We start from the raw sequence: 26,146 nt of genomic DNA, 5'->3' as shown, positions 1-26,146 counted from the left end.
ATAGTGGTCTAATAAAATAAGAGGATTGCTCAGACATTCCAAATCTAATTTAATTAATAGTCAAATCGGATTTGAACTCACAAAAATTTTCTTGTTACTTTTTTCTGCAAGCAATTTTGCCGTTTTCTCAGGAAGCCGATTATCTAAATGAGGAGATATAACTTCCTCCAATTTCGTTGGTGTATCATTTAAAATTCCGTTTCGCGTTCTTTGAATTCCCCATCTCGAAACCCCAATGAGTCAAAGGCTTTCATTTCGAGCTAATCAATCTAGGTCCAACTTTCCCCTGTTTACCTTTCATGAAAAAATGAATCGTCAAAAATTCTTTTTAAGATCCTATTGTTACTGGGTCAGCAGTGCCAAACCGGGAAGAGTCGCGGGTTTCACCCACTGAATCATACCATGGGTGTGAATGTAGCGGTAACTTTAAAAACTGTCAATCGCCTCGACCTTTATGTGTAAATCAGGATCAAGGCGATTGTTGTTGTTATTACGACACAGTTATTGCCGATTCTAGTCGCGCAAATGCATTCACTCGTACGTGAGACCATTGCAGATGGGTTTGCATAATGGACAGATTCGGAAATGAACACTCTGTATTAATGGTGGAGTAAATTAATTACCAGGATTGGTAGAATTATTGCAAAGGAAATGGTTTGTAATGGACAAGAATAATTGATGGTATCTATCGTGCGAACTTCCTTAATGGCATTTTGCACATAAATAATTCGATTCAGCTCAAATCAAAGCTAACGGAACGCCGGCAAATGAGATTTCACAAAAGACGGCGAATATTTTCTTTGAGAATATTGATTCGAATTTTAGCCCACAGTCCGTGAAGCCGATCAAAAAAGATCAGAACTAAATGAAACCGTGCTTTCTTACAGTTCACGGAGTTTAATTTGGATGAATCGAACGAACGCTGCACTTCTCAGATTATTATCCCAAAATCCATTAGGTCTTCCAGAATGAGAGTATTGCAGAGCCTCGCGTTCATACTAATTAAATAGCCAGATCTAGTAACTCGTTTGTATTTAAATTAGTCTTTATTCATTCTTGCTTGAATTCCAAGCGTTGGTAGTACCGGAGCTATTTAAAGTTATCCCATGGAAGTAATTGTGTCAATTTCGGGGACTATCTCGCGACCAGTGGCTACCACTGGGCCAAGGTAACGGGACCAGTAACGTCAGTGTTAGAAAGAGACAGTCAGCTGTTTAGTACGGAATGCATGCACCGTTAACCAGCAGCAACCATCATCCTGCTGGGAGAGATGACCAGTTTTCGGAATGAACAAAAATTGCCATTTTATGTAAAAAAATCTTTACCTTTGGTATAGATAGACTACCTACCAAAATTCGGGTCAAAAAGTCCCGTTAAAATTGAACCAACGCAATGAAAATTAAAATTGAACACGAAATTGGAACAGTAGAACAATAACTGTTATAGCCGCTCGTGTTCTTTATGAGATACAATCAGTTGTTTTTACTCATGTTATGAGAATTGCATTACTGACACACTTCTCTTCTAAATCAATTTATCTCTTTACAGGTACTGTAGGAAGAAATATTCGAAATCTACCCTGCATTTCGAGAAAAACCAACCAAAGTGGTGTTTGCATGTTTGCTATAGACTGTCTAAAAGCAAACGGGACACATTTAGGAACTTGTATAGATCGGTTCTATTTCGGCTCGTGTTGTCACATAGAACCAGTTAATGATATCATAGATAACACGATAGATGATATAATCCCAGCACGAGAACCACCACAAAGACTTTCGAGTACTATCAAACCCATACCTACAACAACCAAAACTGAAAAACCACCACCAACCAAAACAACAACCACGACACCTGCGACCACAACAACGAGAAAAGTTTTTATTACAAACATCACCACTACAACAACAACAATAAAACCAACAACAACAACGGAAAAATCGGTACCTTTAAAACAAGGTGAAAGTACTACAGTTGGTTATAAACTAACCACGTTCCAATCAGTTGACATAAACATTCCTGTTGAAACAACAAGTCCTAAAACGACCCCCAAATCTAAACCAACCAAAGTAACCCCAAAACCGACAAAAACTACCCCTAAACCTGTTCGAACTACAATTAGTACGAAAAAGCCAACTAGCAAACCGGTACTAAACACGACAAAAAAACCGGTGCTAACCACAGTTACAACGCGGCAGACTAGTACAACGGTAACAACAACGACACGTAGACCTAGTACAACAGCTGTACGGAGACCAAGTACAACAACAACAAGGAAACCTCCGACACTTTCAACTCGTAGGCCTTCCACAACTACTACTCGTAAACCCACAACAACAACAAAACCAACCAAACCTAGTACTACTACAACTAAACGACCTGTTGATACTAAACCAACAACAAGACCCGTGAAAATTACTAGCACAACCACGACGAGAAAACCTAGTACTACAACAGTGACGAAAAAACCTAGTACTACAACCACGACGAAAAAACCTAGCACTGCAACAACCACAACTCCCAAACCCACGACTTTAGTAACAAGAAACGTGACTCAAGCCTCTGAAAGCAACGAAATCGAAACCGAGTCTTCCTCAAGCGTGAAACCACCAAGTACCACCGCCGGTTCAATAGTCACTTGGACCATCGGTAACACCGAGAAAAATGTTTCGGCACCGACGACTTCCAGTCCCGGTAACAGTACAAGTGAAGGTAAATAATTATACCTTTTAATAGCCAATTACATCGACTTTATCGACAATTTCGCTCACTGACTAACTGTTGTACGAATTCCGTTAAATGTCTACATGGCTCCTATTTATTTTTCACGACGCTCTACTTTACCGTTTTGACACAGAATGGCTCCCTTTGACGACGCCCGACCAGTGGGTGCCACTGCCCAGCGTCCAGGCCAGCACCCAGACAGCGTCTCCTTCCACGACCGCTAAACCATCGACGACTGAAAGTGCAAGTAAACCGTCCATCACGTATATACCATTGGAATCTACAACCTCTTCAGTGACCTTGAATGCGTCGACTGTGGTCACTGAAGGAGTTGTTACATCGCAAGCGACACCTGCCAGCTTTACTCCTCCTTCGACGACGGTGGGGTCCGACACGGAAATTCGACCGGTCAACATGAGCGACTTCACGGATGGTAAGTGACTGCACCTCAACGGAAAAATGCCGTAACTCAACTCTTGGGTCACCGAGATTTATCTCGGACGATTTTCAACGATAATTTACAGCCTTCCGACACTTCGCTAAAGAGGGTCGTAAAATAGCTAGTAACTTCAGGCACCAACTGTTTAATATGACCACAAGAAGTATTACAACCGAGACCACAACTTGTATTTTTTTAATCAGTTTCAAAAATTATGCTCCGATAAAAAATGGTTCAGTACATTTTGTCAGATTGCAGACATGAAAGGTTTTATTGTAGAATATCGCAACAATAAGCCGCTTTCTATGGCAGGACCATGCGCTGGAGCAATTATCCTTGCAATGGCATCTTAACTAGCAAGACAACTGCTTTATGGAGAAATATTCTGTTATTGAAAACAGAATAATTGACATAATTATCAAATGTTGAGCTTAAGTAGGTAACTAAAATACTTAACTCCAAACTGCGGATGTTAACAATTACAATAATTTTGTGATTACAAATGAATTTTGAATTAAGTACGGTTATAATTAGTTGTTTGCAGTTTAATGACCATTATTACACCTCACGGTTGATTCATTGTTTATTTTTGCCTGGAGGTAAAAACGTACGCACTTCAGCTAAGCCTTTCATTTTCCTCAGCTTAAAATTGTTTTTTAAAGACTTTGACCCTAAATTCCAACTCGTTAAACAAGGAAATGTAATTTTAGCATTAGCAAGTGTGAACATCGTTAAAATTGCCAAAAAGATGGCTAATCAGATTGTGATATAAGCTTTTAAAAATCCTGGACATCATTTTTAACGACACACCCTCACATGTAATTTTCCCGTGTCAAAACCACCCGCGTCTAGTAAATTTCAATGGATCAATAAGCCGTTTGAAAGTTTGCTGACGAAAAAGTGCAAAGAAATGTCGTTAAGGTAATCGCTCTGCTGTTCAATATTTAAAACTTGGCTCATTATTTTATGAGCAATATTTTTTCAGCTGATTGCATTACACGTACTAAAGCTCATCTGCCGTATTTTTCAAGTGCAGAGCGACTATTACTAAAGTTAATGAGCGTAAAAGATGAAATATTCACTTTATCAAACACCAGGGACGGACTTCGGAATTGTTTTGCCACGTCTCGCCTCATTTAAATAGTTAATTCGTTCGTTAAAGCTGCGAATTTCCAAGTCGTGCTCTCAAACTTTAAAAGCTCGCTCATAAACAAAGCTTCCCTGCGACGTCCATAAATAATGGGGCAAAATAAAGGAAGTCAGTCTCTGGTCATATGAAATGGTTCTTGAACTTTCAAGGTAAGTCGAGGCTTCAACCATTGGTTGGTCTCAACCTCGACACTTAAAAATAAGACAATACAAAACAAGTTCGCATTTGGTCGCCGATAAGTGCCATAGAAAATTAAAGTGATGTTCGTTCTATAAAACAGATAATTAAGTCCGGCGCAGAGGCAAGTTTATTGCTTAAAAATCGCGATAATCGCAGATTGGCGCAAATACTGAAGTTTATTAGTGGTTTTATGACGAGTTGAGTGGCTTTTTCAAGCGTTTATTAATGTTCCTGTGTCGAATTCATGATGGTTATGTTAAGTTCGGCTCTGTTGTTGGCAACAGTTTGCGGGCGAAGGATGTATCCTGAAGGGAGGATAGTTGGAGGAGAAAAATCGTCTTTCGGAAAATGGCCATGGCAGATCTCCTTGAGGCAATGGAGGACTTCCACATACCTCCACAAGTGTGGGGCTGCCCTCCTCAACGAGAACTGGGCTATAACCGCTGCTCACTGCGTCGATAAGTAAGTTTGGTGCTTTTAGTCCTCCTTAATTATTCAAAGGACAAAAAGGGACAAACTTAATTAGACTGAGGTCATTTTATTATCCCGCTTCGTAAATGTCTTCACCATCTTTATTATCGCTTAATGTTTAATGCGCTCATTTAAAGCAGCTAAATTTTGACTTTTTGCCAATCATTTCCGGCAAATTAATGGAAAAAACGACTTGAAAAACTTTACTACTGTAGTTAAGACGAAATGATGCAAGAACAGTACATTTTAAATTTTACGACTAAATTTTTAATTAAATTCCAAATTACCTTCGTTAACAAATTACATGAACGTTTGAAGTTCGAAGGAACTCCACGAAAATCCCAAGATATTAGAAACAACTCAGTCTAGTGTTCGGATGTCAGACAGAATTTCACAGTTACCACATTCCCAATGTTTTCTTTGACGTGGTTTTAACATTTACATTTATATAACTGCCTTTGGGTAAACATATTGCCTTTTCTTTCCAGAGTTTTGTTTTTCGAAAGATCCTTGCATTCAAATCGAAATAATTTAACAAATAATAAACTGCGGGGTAAAGGATAGTTTGTAACATTTCAAACGAACTTGAAATTATTACCGTGTTAATAATTTATATCACTGCAAACCACTCCGTGTTTTAATTATTTTTTTAATGAAATGTTTTAACGCCAAATAAATATGTAAATTTTTTGAATATTTAATAGACGAATACGCTTAACACATCATTTTACAGTTACGTTTTCTCAAAATTCAGCGTATCCAAACAGAGTGAAATTTAATTTTTTACTGCTGCACAGTTACAATCACATGCAGTTGCAGTTTATCTAAATTTTACACATTAGCAATATTGTCACGCAACCAGAAACCCGATTTTTTCCTTTTCTTTTCCGAGAAGGTATTTGATGAATTTACCACGATTTTCTGGGTTCAACATGAAACACGTTAAATGCATCAAAATCAACAGCGAAAAAAGTAAAAATACAATTTTATCACGTGTGAATTTTTGTTTTATTTTTCACGAAGCAGAGGAAGTGCTGCACCGTTATCCTTTCCAGTATCGTTTGCTCTCATATCTTGGAAGTCAACCGGAACGTCGACACCTTGAACAGCGTAAAAATAAAGTAATGTTCAGCAATATCGCGTTTTTAACAAGAATTTCGTTAAATATTCATGGAGAAAACAAAAGGTTTTGTTCCCGTCTTCCTAAAACCAACTGAATATCCAAACAAATTTGAAAATATGATGGGGGCAAATTTGAATTTAATAAAAACATCACAAGCTTTAAAAAACACAGAAGGATGTTCCCTGAAATAAAGACGTTTTCAAAGATTCATAAAAAGCGAATTCTTTGGATAACTAGTCTATTTATCAAAGGAATGCTGTTTCTATTTCTAATGCTTGGATACATGAGTACATCAAGTAATTGGATGTTAATGCAGTATCATTTATATGAGCTACAATCCAAACATTTCTACACACACAATAATTGGACAAGTAAAGCAATTTCTTCTATTGCCGTCTATTTCTTTAACAAATTACGTTGTTATTACAAAATAAGATCATTAGTAATCATTAATAAATAAATTGTTGGCTTGAAAGGTAGAAAAGGTGACAATTAAAATAATTTCGGTGTAATAAATGTGGGTTTAATTTACAAAAAAATTCCATTTAAAGCAACCGTTTGAGCTCGAATAATTTAATGTTTCGGCGGTAATTTAGCGTTTACATTCAAGTCATTAATATTATTTTATCGATTGTGCAGCGTCCCACCTAGTGACCTACTTCTGCGACTGGGCGAACACGACCTATCTACAGAATCGGAGCCCTACTTGCACCAGGAACGGCGCGTGCAGATTGTTGCATCGCACCCCCAGTTTGACCCCAGGACCTTCGAATATGACCTAGCCCTTTTGCGGTTCTACGAGCCTGTCACTTTCCAGCCGAATATCTTGCCAGTCTGTGTCCCTCAATCAGACGAGAACTTTGTGGGCAGGACAGCCTACGTCACAGGATGGGGGCGTTTATACGAGGGTAAAAAATAACACGAACACCTTTTTACACAATTATCTACCGAAGCCCCCATTACTGTCGCAGTATTTTACAAGCTTTAATAAAAATGTTACGATGGAAAGCCAAAATAACGCAGATCACGGCAAATTACTCACGAGGGTAGTCATTTCGGTACTTTAGAGCGGATTTTACGCAGTCTGGGCTGAAAAAATTCCAGCCGAATGAGCAAAACGGCCGCTGGTTTAGTTTATTATTTAGACGCAATAAAATTAACAATTTTATTGCATGGTGGAGTTTTGTAAATAACAAACATATTTTTCGTTTCAAATTTCATAAATTTAGTAAATAAAGAGTATATCACAAAGGGGTTCATAATTAAATTTATTCTCCAATTAAAACAGACGATCAAAATAATTCGTTTAATTTATTACAGGCGTAAGAGAAAGTTGGGTAAAAAGACAAAGTGCGGTAAAACGGTTTAGATAATGAAGGTGACGCAAAATATATTGTTTAAGATAACTAAATGTGGCAATGTATAGAAATTAGAAATTAGGTTTACCTTTACTGAAACAAGAGTTGTGGAAAAGTTACACAAAAACTCAATTTAAAAATTATTTCAAACACAAAAAGCTAATATGGAATTCAGGTCGGAATAAAGACCCAAGTGGTGTAAATTTTCTCCGCACAGTTTTGTGTGGTGAGGTCGAAGCTTATCAAATTACAAATCAAGGGAGTTTGTCACAACAAAGCTACCACTTTCTAAATAAATTATTTGACACAAAACAACTCCCAACGAGCTAAACTATTCCAAAAAAAAATATCAATAAAATTAGTTTCAACCCTATTTTCAATTCCATCCCAGGTCGATTAAAGTCTTATTATTAGGCTGAAGCACGAACTAAACCACTTTAACCACCAAAAGTACGTCATTTTTTTCACTTTCTATTTAGTTTTTTTGTTGATTTTTGACAAAATTCGCCATATTACGAGTATATGGAGAGGAGAGAGATATTGTGAGTTGAAAGCTGAAACCCTGCTACTCATTAAAATGGCCAAAAGAGGCAAAAGTATCTTAACTTTTAACTTACATTGTTAGCTTTCACAGACGTGTTAGTAGGAGCTTCTGATATTGTTATCATTTGGTTTTGTCAGCTTAGATAATTAGGGTTAAAAATGGAATGATAGAGCGAGCCATCAAAGCTGCGAAAAACATAGAACTTGCTTGTGAATTTGTGAGCAGCTAGTGGTAAAAATTGCAATTTGACACAAAGTAGATTTCGTTATTTAAAACGGTTGGTCGATTTTATAAGACTCGTGTTAAAGACAGCACTTCCAAATTTATATTTTCAATGTCTAGTGGCATTTTCTTGCAATAGATAATTGACTTTCACTCAAAAGAATTTATTTCTCAGGGGGTAGGAATATAGAGATATTATATTTCAGACGGTCCCTTGCCGAGCGTTCTCCAGGAAGTGTCCGTCCCTGTAATCAACAATTCAGTGTGTGAATCAATGTACCGCTCCGCCGGCTACATCGAGCACATCCCCCACATTTTTATCTGCGCGGGATGGAGAAGGGGTGGTTTCGATTCGTGCGAAGGCGACTCGGGAGGACCCATGGTGATTCAGCGCGAGGACAAGAGATTCCTCCTTGCAGGAATCATCTCCTGGGGAATTGGATGTGCCGAGCCGAACCAGCCCGGAGTCTATACCAGAATCAGCGAATTCAGAGACTGGATCAACCAAATTTTACAGTTTTAATGTGATCTGAGAGTAGCTAAGCCGAAGACAACGAAAGTGGAGAGAAAAGTGCGGGTTAATGCAAATTGGTTGATATTGATTTTCTTGCACTGCTATAAATAAATTCTGCATGCAACAGTTACAGCGTAGAAAGTTTCAGAATTTTACACACTTTACTAATGCAATATTTTGTGATGTGGAGACTTTTACAAAAGATAAAAGCGTAGGTTTAGGACAAAGCGATTGTAAAAAATAAAAAATATCCAGTAATATTACTATTATGAAATAACTTATTCAAACATTGATAAAAAGAGTTAAGAATGTATGGACATACAAGTTAACTTTTTTGGTCGATCACACCTGTAATTATAGAAAGTACGGACGATATTGTTATTTTTATATTAATGTAAATAGAGGTGCGTGATTTTAATTTTGTACTGTAAATGAATAAAATATTTATTTATTTATATTGTGTTTGCGATACGTCCCTGAAATGCCCCAATTAATTACAAAGCAAACAAATATTTGCAAAAGACTCTTCCAGCTACATTTTAGTCGATTAAAGCAAACAATGTTTTCGAACTATACTTGCACAGGGTTGAATTCTTTCATTTGGTTCATGCAAACGAATCGGAAAAAATAACTTTTTATAAAACTTCAAACAAGGGTAATTTATTTGCCAGCTTCCACAGTTCCAATGTTTCTAATAAATGTGACAAGAATAAAAATCATTAATAATGCTTTTAATTTCCTGCTGAAAAAATCTGTCCTCAGTAAAAACCAGCGATTTTGTAAAAGTGCAACCCCTGCCTGAAATAAAATCATACTTTAGTTACATTTTTTAAAAAACGAAAAACACAAATTTGAAACGCAATTTCAATTGTTGAAAATTTCCATTTTTGCCTTTCAAATAAGCCACCGAATAAATTTGCATTTTGTTCATTCCCGGAAACTAACGAAAACACGTAAATATTTCCTACATCCTATACTCGAAGCCAGAAACAATATTAGCGACGCCATATCGTTGAATAAAACAACATGAAAAAAAAATATCTTTTAACGTAGAAGGGATTTTTTTTTTCAGTAATCAACTCCTGAAAATTAATAAATTGTTAATAATTTTTCACATTATTTTATTCCTATGAGACATTGAATTAAACAGCGCTAGGCAACCAATAATAAAGTTACGCTTCATGATTTTGTTACATAAATCGTTAGCTCGCGCTCAATAAATTACATTACAGCGTCAAAACGGGGAAGGCAGGATCTGATACGTGATAAAATCCTAAATACAAATTTATGACGTTAGAGGTAATAGCATCCAAATTCGAGCGCAAATTCACTGACGCAATTTGGTTGATGCAGTTTTATGCGCTCCTTCTTGACGCTAAATATTTTAGCGATAAGGAAAGTTGTCCAAACTGTGGTCTAATGTGAAGTAATTTTCTTATCCCTCGTTGATACAGCAAAGCATTAGCATGATTTATGTTTCCTTAAGTACGCTAAATCAGGGTCAATGTCAGTGCATAGACTGTTATTATCCTTATTTACCACGAACGTATTACATGAAGATAATGCATAAAATATTACTGCCTAGCCCGTAACTAGCAAAGTGAGTTATTTTTATCACGAAGAATAGGAGAATCAGGCTGATGCAGCACTAGGAGACAAAAACATTCATCTTTCTGCTACCTCTCAGGAACTGGGTGAAACCCAATTTGTCTTAATTAGGTTTGTTATTATACGCCCACGACAGAAAGGTCCACAAATTTGTTAAACTTGAGTAAAGTTAAAACAATGTCGAGCATTGATCTACATCCGAGCGCTTAAACCCACTTCCCATATCTCATTTTCAATAATTGTATTAAAAAATTATGGTAATGACCATGTGCACTGGTTTATATTGTGAGAAATAATTTCGCTGCAATTTCCTCGTTAACATTCTTCGAGTTGTGCCCCACGAAGCTCTACTCAGCTTATCTTCCATTAATTTTTTCATACTCACACGAAAGTGTCACAAAGACAATATACCGTATGATCAGGGGAATTTAACAACTTGCACGCTTTATTCATGTCGTGTGCACGTTACAATTAACAATCTCAACATTCTCTTTTATTTCTAATAAAAGTGTGGCGTATTATAAACAAATCGTGCCAAATTTTGCGTCTCAGCACCATTAATCACTGAACTGAAAACCGTGTTGTAAATTAGCACCCATTATTTTTTCTCCTCGGGGGCAACTAAAGCCCAACCCTAATGACGACGCTCGTGTTCGCTTTAATTTTCTCTTAACTGGAAAATGAAAACGCGTAGGTTGATGGAAAGCTTGATGCGACGTTTCTTTGATTGCATCGATTTATATCGACGTGTTGGAAATTTTTATTGCCTCCTTTAAGACGAAAACTCGGACCGAATTGAAACGAAAACGATTTTAGATAGGTACAAAAGCTTGTGACAAATAACTCGGCCACAAGTCTAGGCATTATTACTCTATTGCTTTCTGAAAAAATACAAAATCAATTTTTTTGTCTGGCGGAAAATAAGTAGGATTCTAGGTCTGGCATATTTTTAGAGCGCTCTCGTACCTAATGACTTTTACTTAAAATCGTTAAAATTATTGAAATTCAACATTATAATTACTAATCAAATGAAATTAATAACGATAATTAGGTATGCACGTTGATAGGAAACGATACGTACCACTAATAATGAAGATAAATAAATTATTTAAAAACTCTTTTTACTTTATGTTCATTCAAAAAATCTAACAATAGACAAGCATAATTAAATGATAAAACATCGTAACAAAATGCAGTAAATGCTATCAAACGTGAAAATCAAAAGCTCACAAATTTATTATCCTTTATATGCAGGACATTTATGCATGAAAGTTCTACAAAACATACCTATGTGTTTACACAGCTGATATTTTTTGTCTGAGCCTAAAAATAAATTAATTTAAACTTCAATTAATAAAGATGTTTTTTTCTAAATCAGTAGTTGAGATGTAAAAGTTATGATATTAAGACTGAATAAACGATTCTTTGATGAAAAAAATCCATAGTACTAGACTGCCTAGTGCCTATACTGCCGTACTAGGCCGAAAAGTCTTATCAGCTAATAATGAATTTAAAGTAGAATTATCTACTACGACTTTACACTTACAAATTTACTTGAAGTTATAACATACTCGTAGCACCACAATTAACAGCCTATAGTTAGTTATAGTTAGGACAACCTAGCTTTAGAAAAAAGCTGAAAAAAGCTCCACCAGACAATTACGTTTAAACAATAACAAAAATTTTGGCTAATTTTGGAAAAAAACTCGTACTTTATTCCCTCTTTTAGTCTTATTATAAAATTATAGCCTTTTAAAACATACGAAAAGTTAATAAAAAACATCATACTAGTAGAAATTAAGCCCATATTTTGATAATACTGTAAAAACCTAATGGCACAATAAAAACATAAATTTCCCTTTTTATCTTTCCTACTTTCTATATTTTAAACAAATAAATTGCAGTGAGGAGTATTTTACTCTAGTGGTTTAAAGTATACTTATGTGGTAAAGTAATAATCTCTTTTGTGGTTGGTAAGAAATGTCTATTTTAATAAAAATAAATAAATTAGCATTTGTAAATTTTTACAGTAAAACAACGATGATTGAAACAATATTTCAAGGAGTTTTCAAAATTTTGTGTGCATTTACATTTTAAACACTCATTTATGTGTCGAGTATTCTTAATAGTGGGACGACGTTGTTTATAACACGTGTTTACAATGAATAATCTTTTGTTAAACACTTAAATAATTTTCAGAGCATTATAACTTTTTTTTTGGTTTTAAGATAAGTATTTACATATAAACTACCGAAATTAGCTTCTCCATTGCATTCTTGACCTGTTGAAACAGAGTGGTCATATATGACCCAAATACTATTCTGAAATAGCAGATGTACACGTAACTTCTAACGCTTGAGGATATCCTTAAAACAAGATCGATTACTTCCTGTGTGGCCCCAAGCCAGCAGCCTTAGGGCCTGTTCCGTATAGACAAAGCCAGCTTAAACTACATAAACGATCTGATTTAACTTCAATTATAAACAATCATTTATTACCTAATTAAGTACGTAATGCTGAACCGTGTAACATGCAACAACACTTGAATGAACTCACTCCACTTTAAAAACGCACATTTCCAGCCGTGAATTCCACTCTACAACAATTTTAATCTGGAACCCATCGGGCGCAGTTGATTAAATGTGTCAGAGAAATTTTATCACAATTCCACAACAATTACTCGGGAATTAAATTAGTTATGAGATGACAATTCACAATTAAAACCAACAATTAAACAGCAACGTTTGCGATTTTTAATCCCCTTTTTCCTCTTGAATAGGGTTCGAAATTGACTTTCAAATTGACTTTCTCGAGAATAAAATGTAGTCACGTTTTCACTATTGTCATCTTTTTGTAGCATCGGGCGTCGCTGTCAATCAGCAAAAAGGTATCCACTTCAATAAGCCTAGTCACTGAAGAAAGTGACATAAAACGGTGTAACTATGCGAGGAATTTTGCAAATGGTACTTTATGGGCCGACCCTCGGCTGAAAAAAGCGACTTTCTCGAAGCGCATTTTTCGGAAAATAGTGGAATGTGAGAAAATCGGTTAGGATGTGCCTAATGGCCGAGCGAAAGCGTTCGGTTGCACCCAAGAGGCTCGAGGTAGCCATAATTTCGTACAATTGACATCGTCTTGTAGCAGGTGTATGCACGATACCAGCGGGGCAGGAGGTGCCATAGGAAGACCGCTACACTGTCCCAGTGACCCACTTGGGATGCTCTGGTGGCCGACAGACCAGCAGCAAGTCTTCAGTCATCTACCGGCTCCTCACCACCGCGGGTTTTGCCACGAAGAGCCTCTTCGTCAATGAGTGTCCAAATCCGAAATCGCAACATGCCCATTAGTTTCAATTCGGTTTAGACATTGACTAGAATCGCCAAAATGAAGTATAGCGTCTTTGTGTGTTTGTGTCTGTTGCATTCTGTACTGGCTGTGGAAATCGAATTTGGGGGAAGCAACCGAAGAGGTAAGTGGCGATTACTTCTCCCGGCAGTAATTACAACCATGGGCTAGGTAACGCAATTACAGAGCGAGGTATGGCGATCAAAACAAACAAGAGTGGCAGAGATAAAGTTATAATGAGGCCTTCCAACTTATTACTCTATCACACGACCAGCATATTTGTTTCTGTAACTTGATTAGAACCAGGAACTGAATGACAATAAAGAAAAACCCAATGCATTTGCCGAATCTAGGCTAATGGTAACCGAAATTGAGATACGACCACTATTACGGTTAACATTCTTGATTTAGTCTAATGCTAAAACCGATTGGGAATTTTAAATTATTTAAATGCTATTCCGTGCTGAATTCATTAGATTAATTAAGAAAGGACGGTTAATTTTCGATATCGTGATGGGGACACATCAAAAGTCACGTGATAGCCACATTTAACTTGACATGTTTACATTTTATACTACAAAACGTTACGTTCTACTAATATTATTATAAGGTGCACAACAATATGAATTACCTGTTACATTTTCGAATCGTCGTAGGAACACGTTTCAAAGCAAGGTTTAATGGCTATTTACCGAAGAGTAACAAACACATCTACGCTTTAAGAAAAGCAAATAAAATCAGCGTTAATTATTATTAGCTACAAATTAAATGTAAATACCACATGCTTTTGTTTGATCCAAACCTCAATAACACACTTATTACTCGGCATGTAAATAAAATTTATTTCGTATCTAATGTTTGATTTTTATTTACACCTATTAAGGTCCCACTAGGACCTGTAGGTGTTTATTGCCAATTAATGTAGTCAGAAATAAAAATTATTAAAAAATATATAACACTATTAATCATTATACAAAATCAGTTTCTATAACCTATCTCGAAAAAATATTTTCTGTAAGTTACTGGTTGATAATTTTAAATAACTCAGAACATTTTATGTAAATAGGTACACTTATCTACTGTAAACTTCAACACCGTTGATAAATTCCACTTGCAAAGGAAAGAAATTCTTCAAATCCAGCAATTAATGGACCTCTTATCAAGCAAGACCTTAGAAAACTAAGTACCTGCCTATCCAGGAATTTTTCAATTTTTTTTTTCGGTTACGTTATTTTCGTTTTGTTTATTTTTTCAGAATTTTTCTAGAATTACCTATTATAAAATATTATTTAAAAATAATAAAACATTAATTAACTAAGCACCAACTTTTTTACGTATTTTTTGCACAAACAACATTTAAGAAAGCATTTGAGTATTGTTTGTTTTAGAATGACATAAGAAATAACAATGAAAAGAAAATAAAATTGGTCCTTTTTTTCATTTATTAAAACGCTTCTAATCTAACTAGATAATAAATTGTTTTTATGTAGCGATTTACCTTAGGTACAGTTATGCTAATTTGTATTATTAGTATGATTAATTCATTAATTAACTAAGAAATTGAAATAAATTGTAAAAATATCACATGCATAGTTGGTTCTGTGCGATCATTGGTTTTTGAGATACAAAAACACTTTTATCAGACTTACCTTGTATAATAATAGGTACCCATTTATTTATTACGTACGTAATGAAAGAAATATCTGCAGGGTAGCTAAAGAATTTCAGGTGTACAATAACAGAAAGAAAGATTTAGCTCAAATACGTATTTTTAAATTAGGTTTATATGTAGTTTAGTTAATAAATAATAAATCATTTGACATAAATAAAGTTTTACACGTTAAGTTAAAAGCATCTTGACTCGAATCATCTATCTAGCTGATGCATTCATTCTCTCAAGTCGTAACAGAAATTCATTTACTCCAATCATAAAAATCACTCAACATTGCTTTGCTCATCAGTCCAATCAATCCCATATTTTGATGTTTCGCTTAATTAAGGTAATCAGTAATCATCCCATTTGCGTCAATATTTTACAATTCAATGATGAGCGAAATTAATTGTTTGAGAAATTAAACTCATTGAAACATCCATTAACCATTATTATATCTCCTTACCATGATGGCAAAATAAACACTTCCATCATAAACATGAATAATGTTTATAAACGTGCTCAACGAAAGCATCAAATCGAACACGTGTATGTTTATTATTGCAAAGTAGGCAATACGATACGCGAATTTCTATTCACTTCTGATAGAGTTATTATTTTCTTTATCAAGATTCATGCCACTTATGGAGCGAATGCCCACATTCCCACATCTACCTTTCTTGCTTTCCTTTTGTTATTGTTCAATCAGCGAAAAACTGATACCTTCACTGGCGAAATAGAGGCGATACAAAGGTTATTGCATGTCATGGGTTAGTAGAATGGACAATTAAATTTTTGTGGTAATTCAAAGGTTGCAACATTTAAATGTGACACAGATTTGTTCTACACTAGATCACAAGAAGGCATCTGCAGGTCTCAATTAGGCACGGTATTTAGTTATAAATTCATCAAAATCATACTGTGTTAAAATTTAAGGCTGCTTTACGTGTCGTGAATATATAGTTTAGTATAATTAGACTTTAATGTTTTATTGAAAGACACATGCCACAAACATCACTTAAATTAGCTTCGTTGCAGTAATTAGAGTGCAAAGACATTAATTGGGTCACACAAAATATTTAAAACAATTTTTTATATCATATCAAGTTGACGCAACTGTGCGAGCATTCACCGCTTTGAAGCAAAAGCTCTGTCATTCCTCAAAAACATCAGCCATTTAACACAAAGCTTAAAGGAAATTTACTCGAACTGGAAACGATTGGACTGACAGAATCCTAAACAATCATCTTTTCCCTGAGAGCATAATTCAAACGAAAATTATTTACGTTACAACAAGCAGATAAAAATGTGCTTGCGGCCGAACAAATTAGTTGAGACCTTATCGTCCACTAGCATTTCACAAAATGAATATTCATTTAGCTTTAATCTTGTGCATTTTGTGTGAGCACCGTCGAGTCATTTTAAAACCGTGAACGTGTGGGATGAAGTAATTAAATTATATTGCCCGCTTCGAGACTAGCATTGTTTAATTAATTTGCTACACAATTTACCTGTCCCGATACGTCAGTCCCTGGTAATCCAGTTATGATAACAAATTGGACAGGTTGATAACAATAGAAGACACGAAGGACGACCTCCTGGCATTCGGAATAACACACTAATCGTAACATTTTTGCTACTGTATGAAATAGTGTATAAATCATTATGTCGCACTGCTATTATGGTTTCGTTTCGGGCTCTTCCCGTGAAAGCTTTGATAATGCATCCTGTTGGAGCTTACACTTTATTGCGCTACTGGGAAAAGTTTCGAGTCCTTGCTCTCGAAGTTCGCTGACCCTGAATTTCAGACAACCATTTATCAAAAATTCAAAAGGCATTCTGCTAAATTTAACAAAAGATGCTTTGAGAGGTGGTAGCACAAACGGATTCGGTCTTAAACAGGTGGACAACGCATAATAAAAATACAATGTATTCAATAAATGTGATAGCTAGAGAAACAATTAAAACGTTTTTGGTAACGGGTTTCTCGACCATGTGATAATAAAACTGTTGACCAATAGTGTTATCCAAATAATGATAAATGCACTTCGAAAATTCTCTAAATTATAGTCGATTTGGAAATAATCATGATTTATAAAATTATTGTTTAATGTTTGCATTATTTAGCCAATAATAGGAAGCAAAATAAATAATAAAAGAGGAAATTGTTGCCGTAGATCTGACGAGAAAATCATTTTTGTATACCTATTTATATCTCTCTGATAATAGGTATGTATGTAATTCGTAAATTAATGTTTGTATCCAATCAACTGTAGCACTAATGACTTTAATTTATTTTATCAATCTACAAAGTATGTACGAAAAAATTTAGTAATGGTTAAATAATGAACAGTCAAATTAATGAAAAATTGCTATCGACAAGAGAAAAGATGGAAATAAAAGCAAAAACGTTTGCAGATTAACATGTCCGTGATTCAAGAAGAAACCCATTTTGCAAGGAGGTCATGATCTTTAACCCTTACAACTTTATAGTTACCTTTTCTATTTTTCACACTTTACAAAGAAACGGTAAAATATAATAAAGACATGACACCAAAATACGTAATCGTATACCTTTGTCTTGTGCGTTTATTTCATAAAAATAGGTATAATAATTAAAAATCCTCGTCAATATTTCCAGATTTAAGAAATTTGTTGCGTAAAAAATGTAATAAAAAACTGAATGGTGGATCATTATTTGCGGTTTACCAAACGATAGTAAATCGAGTTCATTTTTTTCGTCCTTTAAAAGCAAAATGAACTTGGAATTCCATTCAGCAAGCGCACTGAATTGAACTGCCTAGTCACTTATTTGGAGTTTTAGTCCATCCTCCACGGTCTATTTCACCTGCAGACAAAATGTCTAAACCCTACTGCCTAAATCCTCCCATAATAAAAATATGATAACATTCTGCAAGCTCAAATCGCACATGCAATCCAAACCTTTTTGTTCTGACTACCTATTGGCTCTCCTTTTTAGCACTAGCAGTGAAAATAACTGTTTCAAATTAGCTAGTCGAAGTTCCGTTCGTTCTGCGACCGCCTCAACTGAAACCGAGAGTTTACTTCACTAATTAACCGTATTATCGTCTTTTCGATCGGACTCAAATCGGGCGAAATCAAGGCTCGCATCCCTGGGTCAGTAAGACGCGATTATTTCAAATAATAGTAAAAATCAAAACCGCAACTCTTCGAACTTCCCTTTCCTGCGATGTGTGCCGGATTCCGAGTTGTCTTGGCCTACTACGTGACCGCATCAGCTGCAGGAAAGTAAGTGCAACTGACCCGAAAAAGCACGAACAGCGTGAAGGACACATTTAGCAACTAAACATTAGCTGAAAAATGCAACTTTGTTAGCTTGAAGCTGGACAATGTTGCAGAAACAGGCTTGGTCAGTTTACAGTAAATAAATAAAAGTGCTGTTTAGCAGGAAAAAATAAAATAAACCGGTAAAATGAGCGACACGTTATTTACGGTTCATCAATAAATTGCGAGATGACGAGTTGGTTTCCGATTGTTTGTAACGAATAGTACTTTCGCTGAAATTGGTGCAGTTTCCAGGAGAGGAAAAAAGGAGAGCTTTTTTGATTTTCCCACTCAAGTAGGTCTCGGGTAGAAATCAGGCCAAATGAATTTATTACAGCGCTTTAAAATTGTAGTTTATGCGCACTTTTCCGTAAGTCAAATCGTGATTTGAATATTTAGACCAAAATGACTGCCTTTACCGGTCAAGAATAGATGAGTAAGCGATAAAGTCTAAAAATTTCTTTAGCCTAAAGGTGTTTAAATCGATAATCTTTAATGAAAATTTTCGATAGGTGTTGCCTTCTCTAAAGGCAAGAGATCAAAGATTTACTTAAAAGGGCACGATTCAAAACAACGACTAAATTCCTGAACATGTCCTTTTTGAGTTTAAGTATCCTTGTTTGAGGCAAGATATTTAAGGTGAGTCAGAGCATTCCACAAGCGAGGCATCGAAGCTTCCGGTATTTGTGGGTCAAAAAAAAACATAAACCTACAGCCATATGAATAAGAAGTGACATCATTGTTACTAATTTTACCACCAAAGACCTACCCAAAACCAAAACGGAACACCATATTTTCATGCCCCGCTTTCCTCGAGACCATATGCCGTCAATGTCGCTATTAGTCCAGGCAATATTATTTAATTAAGCTAATAAATTTATGCCGAAGAAAGTGTGACAAGTCGCGATTATTTATGGATAATTAATTTATGTTAAGTGAATACAAATATCGTAAAGATGCATTGTTTTCTATCTAAACAAAATGCTTTTTAGCTCAAGTATCACTCCCGCTCTAGGGAACACTTAAAACATTGATTGCACTTATTGCACTCTTAAGCCACCTCCATTGGGATAATAAGTGAACAAAGCGTTTTAAATTCGAAGCGCGAATTAAAATAACTGGAAGTCGGAAGCTCATTTAGGAAATGGTAGCGAAACCTACAGAGGCTAATGTGATTGTGTCAAAAGTGGATATTCCAAAAATGTATCGGAGAAGGTGTGAACAAGCTTTTATTGTGCAAACGACCGTTTCTGCTGCAAAAACGTGGCAGCAAAAGCAATTTAACGCCTGCACTACATTTTATATCCCCATTTCCTTCCCAAATAGCCTCCCGGATAAATATAGCCGTCGATTCCGGATAAAATTTAACGCTTACACAAAAAGTCATCGAACGTTACAAAATGTTTTCCTTTCATTAAAATTTTGAATCGTTTAACCGGGCACTGTCCACTTTTATTGATTTATTGCAAGCGAGCGCTACAAATCCTAGTTTAAAAAACAAAACGAAGGAACGTTTCCAGCAAACTAACCGGTTATTTTTGCTGAATTAATACTGTAAAAATAATTCTAGGTACATACTTCCAATCGAAAAGCTCCCATGGGAACAATGTCGCTGAAATTAATTTTCTGTTTCAGAGTCGAAAAAGCTGTTTGGAGGATACAGGATAACGCCTCGTTTCTGTAAACCGACACGAAAAGCAACCACATCTCTCGGAGGCCCTAATATTTGCATGTTCAACCATGAATGCAGCCAGAGAAACGGCCAAGTGGTCGGAGCCTGCATGGATGGCTTCCTCTTCGGCGCTTGCTGCCAATTGCCAGCAGGAGCGTCAGGAGAACTAATAGAAAGTGATCTCCATCCTGTCACAAGTATAAGCAATGGAGTCTCATCTTCAACACTTCCCCCTCCGAATGAGATAATGTCCAGTGGAGTGTCACAAATCACCCAGACGTTGCTTAATCCCGGAGTGTTACCAACTGCACAGGACAATGCAATGGTACAAATCAGTGAAGATCAAGTTAAATTCTCCACAACAGGAGTTACACACACCACAGCTCCGGAAACGATGATCTTACACGGAATCAGCAACAGTATTAGTCCCAGTGATTTTAAAATGACCACGAAAGGCTCCGTAATGGAAGACAGAAAGACGACAATGAGATTCGATGAAACAACAGTGCCATATTCAGAAATGCCAACAATTCATATCTCTGTATCCAACGCACCATCGCATTATACACCATCGCCAGGGTACCAGAAACCAGTTTTCCGACCAAAACCATCAAAACCGTCCGATACTGATAAGTACGTTTTAGTACCGACGATATCTCACACAGCTAGACCAAATAAAACGCAAGAAATCGACTCGATTGTAAATATTTTGCAAATGTTGAATGAAACTTCCACCAATAACCCGTACTATGGACAAACTTCGAAAAAACCACCATCGACGTCCTATGTCTTTAGTGCAACCCCGACCAGAAGACCGGGTTATAGTCCTCCAACAACAACGTCAAAGAAACCACCATCCACTTCATATGTCTTTAGTACAACATTGAAACCCAGAAGGACAACAACACCAATAAGTACCACGAAACGAAAGACTAAACCCACGAAAAATACAAATAGGAAAACTACAACTATCAGGGTTACAACACCGTACGATTCCAGCAGTACCCCGAAACCAGCAGGACACAGTACTGTCGCTAATTCGCCTCTTGCCTTCCTCTCAACTCGACCTCCATCTACCTCCTACGTCTACAGCAGCATCCCAACACGAAATCCAGCGTCGACTGTCAACACACACATCGCAGGGCCTGGATTTGCCGTTACGTCAACACCTGGCCAGTTTTCAACTTTCCCAAGTCCGGCACCAACCTTAATAGTCCTAAGTCCGGTGACTGAAGACGATGTAATAACACGACGGCCGTTGGATGAACCCGAATACGGTTCTTCCGGATCTCCACTATACACAACACCGAGACCACCGTCTGGATCCATCTACTCATCCCCTAGACCTCCCTACGCCAGACCCAGCTTGAACTCAAACAACAAACCCATCAACAGCGTCACAATCAACAACCACGTCACTCAAAACATCTACAGCACCAGTGAACGACCCCTACCCACGGTGTTGATCACCCCCAAGCCCAGTATCTCAAGCTCTTTAAATCCTCTGGATTACAACAATGGTGCAGTTGAAGTTGAAGCAAATCCAGACCAGTTGGTCAATTTCCCCCCAGTTCGCAATCCGAACCTGAACATGTCCAATCCAGTCCTCAGCGATGAGGATATAACCACTCCGGCGTTCATTGAAGACGAGGCGTTGAACACCAAAGTTGAGTCGTTTGTGAATAAGATTATTCAAGGGTTGCAGGAACCGTTCGATGGATTGAAGGATGTTGTCTATAATCGAAACACAACAATAGCTGACACTACGACGAAAAAACCGGTCAAGAAACAAGGTACTACAACGAAAAAACCAGCGTCGAAACCAACATCAAGACCCACTTCACTCAGACCTGTGACTTCAAGACCAGTGACTACGAGACCAACGACGAGGAGATCAACAACAGTTCGAAGACCGTCTTCAACAGTTACAAAGCGGCCGTCAACTACTACGAAGAGGCCGAAAACTACGAAAAGGCCGCAAACGACGACAGAGAGTTTCATTGAAGAGGAAAATGTTCTCCCGGATTCGGAGCAATACAGAGATCGTAAGTAATTTTTTTAATTTGTACTTCTAGACGAGAATTTCGGCGTTTTATCTACGATTAAGAATTACCTAAAAATTGGCAATAACATTTTATAAATAATCAATACGTATTACAAATATTATATCGCAAAGATCATTACTCCCGGGTGTGGTTAACAAACCAAATGAAACAACATAAATTACAGTTAAGTTTGACTAGACATAAATTACAAAACAAAGGATGTATTGAATGTTAACAGCAAATTCAGGTTATAGAATTTGTTTGATTAACATAGTCTGAAGCGCAAAGTTATTGTGTGATTTGGAAAATCTATTTCAAACAATAGAGGCATTTCAAATGCATATTCATACCGCGAAACGCAGTAATTAATAGATTTTCACCCTAATAGATTAATTTGCTTTTCATTTTTATTTTTATAAAATGCAAATCAACATTTTCACGTAAATTACGCTTCTTGCGAGTAAATATTTATGTTTTCAGTGGAAAACTACGAATTGCTTAGATTTGTAATTTACTGTCACTTTACAAATTAAATAATTCATTATTCACAGATAAGACTAGAAGACGAGTAACAGCCTTCAAGAAGCGCCACTAACTGTTAGAAGATGCCGTCTTCGACCCATTCCTATATCAATTGTGATAACAAGAAAGGGCAATTTAGTTATAGATTTATTGTTATTGTTTATTATTTATTGTTTATTTATTTTTTTAACTTATAATATTGCCAATTCTAATTTTTAGGTAATTTTGTTTAATGATTTGTAAAGTATTTATTGTTATTTATTAACCTGTTGTTGTATGGTTACGCGCAATGTGGGTAAAAGGTACCTGTGTTTTGTATTTTTTTAATAAAGAACTTTGTCCAACAATGTTGAGTTTTTACTCCACATTCTGCGATGAATTATATGATTACTATACAAAACTTGCAAAACAAAATTACCAAAAGACTGGATTTCTCTAAACCAAATTGGCTGTAGCAGTGTATATTAATAATATAATTTTTCCAGAATGTGGCATAAGACCTTTATTGAAAACCGGAAGAATAGTCGGTGGTAAAGGGGCGACTTTCGGCGAATTTCCCTGGCAAGTGCTCGTGCGTGAGTCGACCTGGCTGGGCCTCTTCACAAAGAATAAGTGCGGCGGTGTTCTAATTAGTAACAAATACGTAATGACCGCCGCCCATTGCCAGCCCGGATTTTTGGCCTCTTTAGTGGCCGTCTTCGGCGAATTCGACATCTCCGGAGACCTCGAGAGTCGAAGACCGGTCAGTAGGAACGTTAGAAGAGTTATCGTCCACAGAAAATACGACGCTGCCACGTTCGAAAACGACTTGGCTTTGCTCGAACTGGAATCGCCGGTCAAATTCGACGCACATATCAGTAAGTTTCGTTTTTTTATTTGCCCACCCAACGGTATTTTCGCAAATTGAAAAGTAGGTAGACGGTCAATTATGATTCAGTTTGAGTGTGTACCTGGGTGCGAGCTGGCTACTTTCTATTATAATCATCGGAACGGTTCGCTGATCCATTACAAAGATGCCGATTGTGGGCCCACAAATTCCAATTAGCAGACGGTTTACCTAACACGCACACAAACAAATTCCGCGATCTGGTTATGGAGGCCCACTTTGCCGCTCGGCACAGACTCATCCAAACTAGCATTACGATTTTGCCAACGAATTAAAACATTACACGCGAAAAGCTTCCAAACAAATCGCTCCAAGCTTTCCCGAACATACGTATTGTGTTCGCGTCAGTTTAGTTTACAATTGTTACGAAAAATTATTCACCCAGTTAAATTTCTTATCAGTTATCACGGATCTCTCCGCTGTTTGAGAACATGAATATCAGCGCCTGAAACTATTCAATCAGACGAAAGCGTTTCTATTTACGAGCAAAAAACGCATCACGCTGATGAAATACAACTGCTCCAATTTCTCCGAAACATTTTTCTCTTTTTTAAACAGCTTTTTTCCAGTCCCCATTTGTCTACCTCGCGACGGTGAAGACTTCACTGGCAGAATGGCCACGGTGACGGGATGGGGTCGTCTCAAGTACGGCGGAGGCGTTCCGTCGGTCCTCCAAGAAGTGCAAGTCCCAATTATGGAAAACCACGTCTGTCAGGAAATGTTCCGGACAGCAGGACATTCCAAAGTCATCCTGGACTCGTTCCTGTGTGCGGGATACGCAAACGGCCAAAAGGACTCCTGCGAGGTAATTTTGCACCGAGATATTTCCGAAAATTTATTGTGTTTTCATAGGGCGACTCGGGAGGCCCTCTCGTCCTGCAGAGGCCTGATGGAAGGTATCAATTAGCAGGGACGGTGTCGCATGGGATCAAATGTGCGGCGCCCTATTTGCCGGGGGTGTACATGAGGACGACGTTTTTCAAACCTTGGATTGTTGCTATAACCGGAATCGATACCAGTTAACGATGTTCAAAAGTGCCCATGTGATGAACTTTACCGTGTTAAAGATACGAGTATTTAGAGAAATGTTGAGTGTTTTGTAATTATGTATTTATTTATTTAATTATTTAAGTAATATATTAATTTATTAAAAACCACTCTTTTAATCCTTTTAACATTTGTTACCGTTTGATTATTAATTTGTTAATTGAAGCCATTCGATGTACCTACCCAATGTTGGTGCGGAAAAGCTTTTTTAGTAAACAGTGTCACTAACACATTTTCTAGCTTCTATAAGTGTATTTGATGCCCGATCCATCACTGTCGGGTGAGAAAAACATTTTGCAAAAGGCAAATAACTTTTTTCCCTTTAACCCAATTTTCATCCATCAGATTTGATTCCGTCTCTGTTTTCAAGCAACAAATTGTTTTTGATCTTCTTCAATTTTTTTTAATTAACGCTCTAGATTGCAATAACAGTTAAAACTTCTTGAGGCAACATAAATTCGGTAATTGTGCTCATCAGATTAAGAAAAAGTTCCCCCTGCTGAAAATTACGAACCGGAGGGAGCGGAAATGACCTTCCATCAGCGACAGGAAATTTCAGACACATCATGAATTCGTTATAATGGTCTACATCATATTACTTTAATAATAATGATTCTCCCCTGAACTAATTACTTACACACATTAAATAGACGCTGTAAATAACAACAGCAGAGGTTTGGTGTCGTCGAAACTAATTAATCATTCCCCACGCACTTTACGTTCTTTGACCTAAGATATTGTTAATTAATAAATTAAAGCAAATATTTTTTAAGACTAGTAAAATTAGTTTTTGAAGCACGAACTCGATGTCTCTGCGATCAATAAAACCAATTTGATGTTCTGTCTCGTTTTGCTTCCAGGCGATTTTCGGTAATAACATCACAACAGAGTTGTAATTAAAATTAATTTTTTGAACAATACCAACGCGATTTTCAATTGATTTAAATTATTATTGGGTTTAATTCATACCTAGATTGAGTTTCATTGAAAGGAATATTGCATGCTGGAAGTTAATGCGAGGCGATATTTCCGAAAATTAAATTCAGTATTGTTATCAACAGTTTGATATTTGGTTCTAAAAACCTTTGTTTTCTCTAACATGCTTTAGATTTTGCTACTAATTAAGGTAGTACCTAATAAAAAATATTTAAAACATATTATAACAGCTTGCTTATTTGCCACTGGCATAAAGATGTATTGTATATTTGCTGCAAAAAATTCATCCTAAAATAATAATATAATAACGAATAAGTAATAATTAAATTTTGCATTTCGACAATGACTCTGCTAATATTTCACAACATGAGAACAAAGAAACGCTAGTTTTAATTTATGCTTTTCA

The 26,146-nt window shown here is 36.5% G+C and overlaps 2 protein-coding genes across 2 annotated transcripts in view; both read left to right on the top strand.

Annotated features, from left to right (window-relative positions):
• Window positions 1-9,177, top strand: part of LOC662737 (uncharacterized) — a 46,965-nt gene extending 37,788 nt beyond the window's left edge. Inside the window, exons 27-31 of the mRNA XM_064355946.1 lie at window positions 1,549-2,709; window positions 2,855-3,154; window positions 4,775-4,952; window positions 6,724-6,992; window positions 8,415-9,177. Of these exons, the coding sequence (XP_064212016.1) occupies window positions 1,549-2,709; window positions 2,855-3,154; window positions 4,775-4,952; window positions 6,724-6,992; window positions 8,415-8,731 (2,225 nt within the window). The 3' untranslated portion in view covers window positions 8,732-9,177. The remainder of the gene's footprint in view (window positions 1-1,548; window positions 2,710-2,854; window positions 3,155-4,774; window positions 4,953-6,723; window positions 6,993-8,414) is intronic.
• A 4,386-nt stretch (window positions 9,178-13,563) lies between these two features.
• flz (filzig) lies at window positions 13,564-24,911 on the top strand. Its single transcript, XM_015981987.2, has 5 exons — window positions 13,564-13,799; window positions 20,268-22,349; window positions 23,357-23,728; window positions 24,327-24,562; window positions 24,610-24,911. Exons 1-5 carry the CDS (start codon window positions 13,715-13,717, stop codon window positions 24,778-24,780), a joined length of 2,946 nt encoding a protein of 981 aa, XP_015837473.1. The 5' UTR covers window positions 13,564-13,714; the 3' UTR covers window positions 24,781-24,911.
• Window positions 24,912-26,146: the final 1,235 nt, after the last annotated feature.

The sequence above is a fragment of the Tribolium castaneum genome, chromosome 3 (assembly GCF_031307605.1).
Source record: "Tribolium castaneum strain GA2 chromosome 3, icTriCast1.1, whole genome shotgun sequence".
Lineage (NCBI taxonomy): Eukaryota > Metazoa > Arthropoda > Insecta > Coleoptera > Tenebrionidae > Tribolium > Tribolium castaneum.
Note: the sequence above shows the minus strand (reverse complement) of the source record. Positions and strands in the feature narration are given on the sequence as shown.

Coding starts and splice junctions, on each gene's coding strand:
- flz (XM_015981987.2), top strand. CDS start 13,715: ATGAAGTATAGCGTCTTTGTGTGTTTGTGTCTGTTGCATTCTGTACTG. Junction 23,729..24,326: donor CAAATTCGACGCACATATCA/GTAAGTTTCGTT, acceptor GCTTTTTTCCAG/TCCCCATTTGTCTACCTCGC. Junction 24,563..24,609: donor GCCAAAAGGACTCCTGCGAG/GTAATTTTGCAC, acceptor GTGTTTTCATAG/GGCGACTCGGGAGGCCCTCT.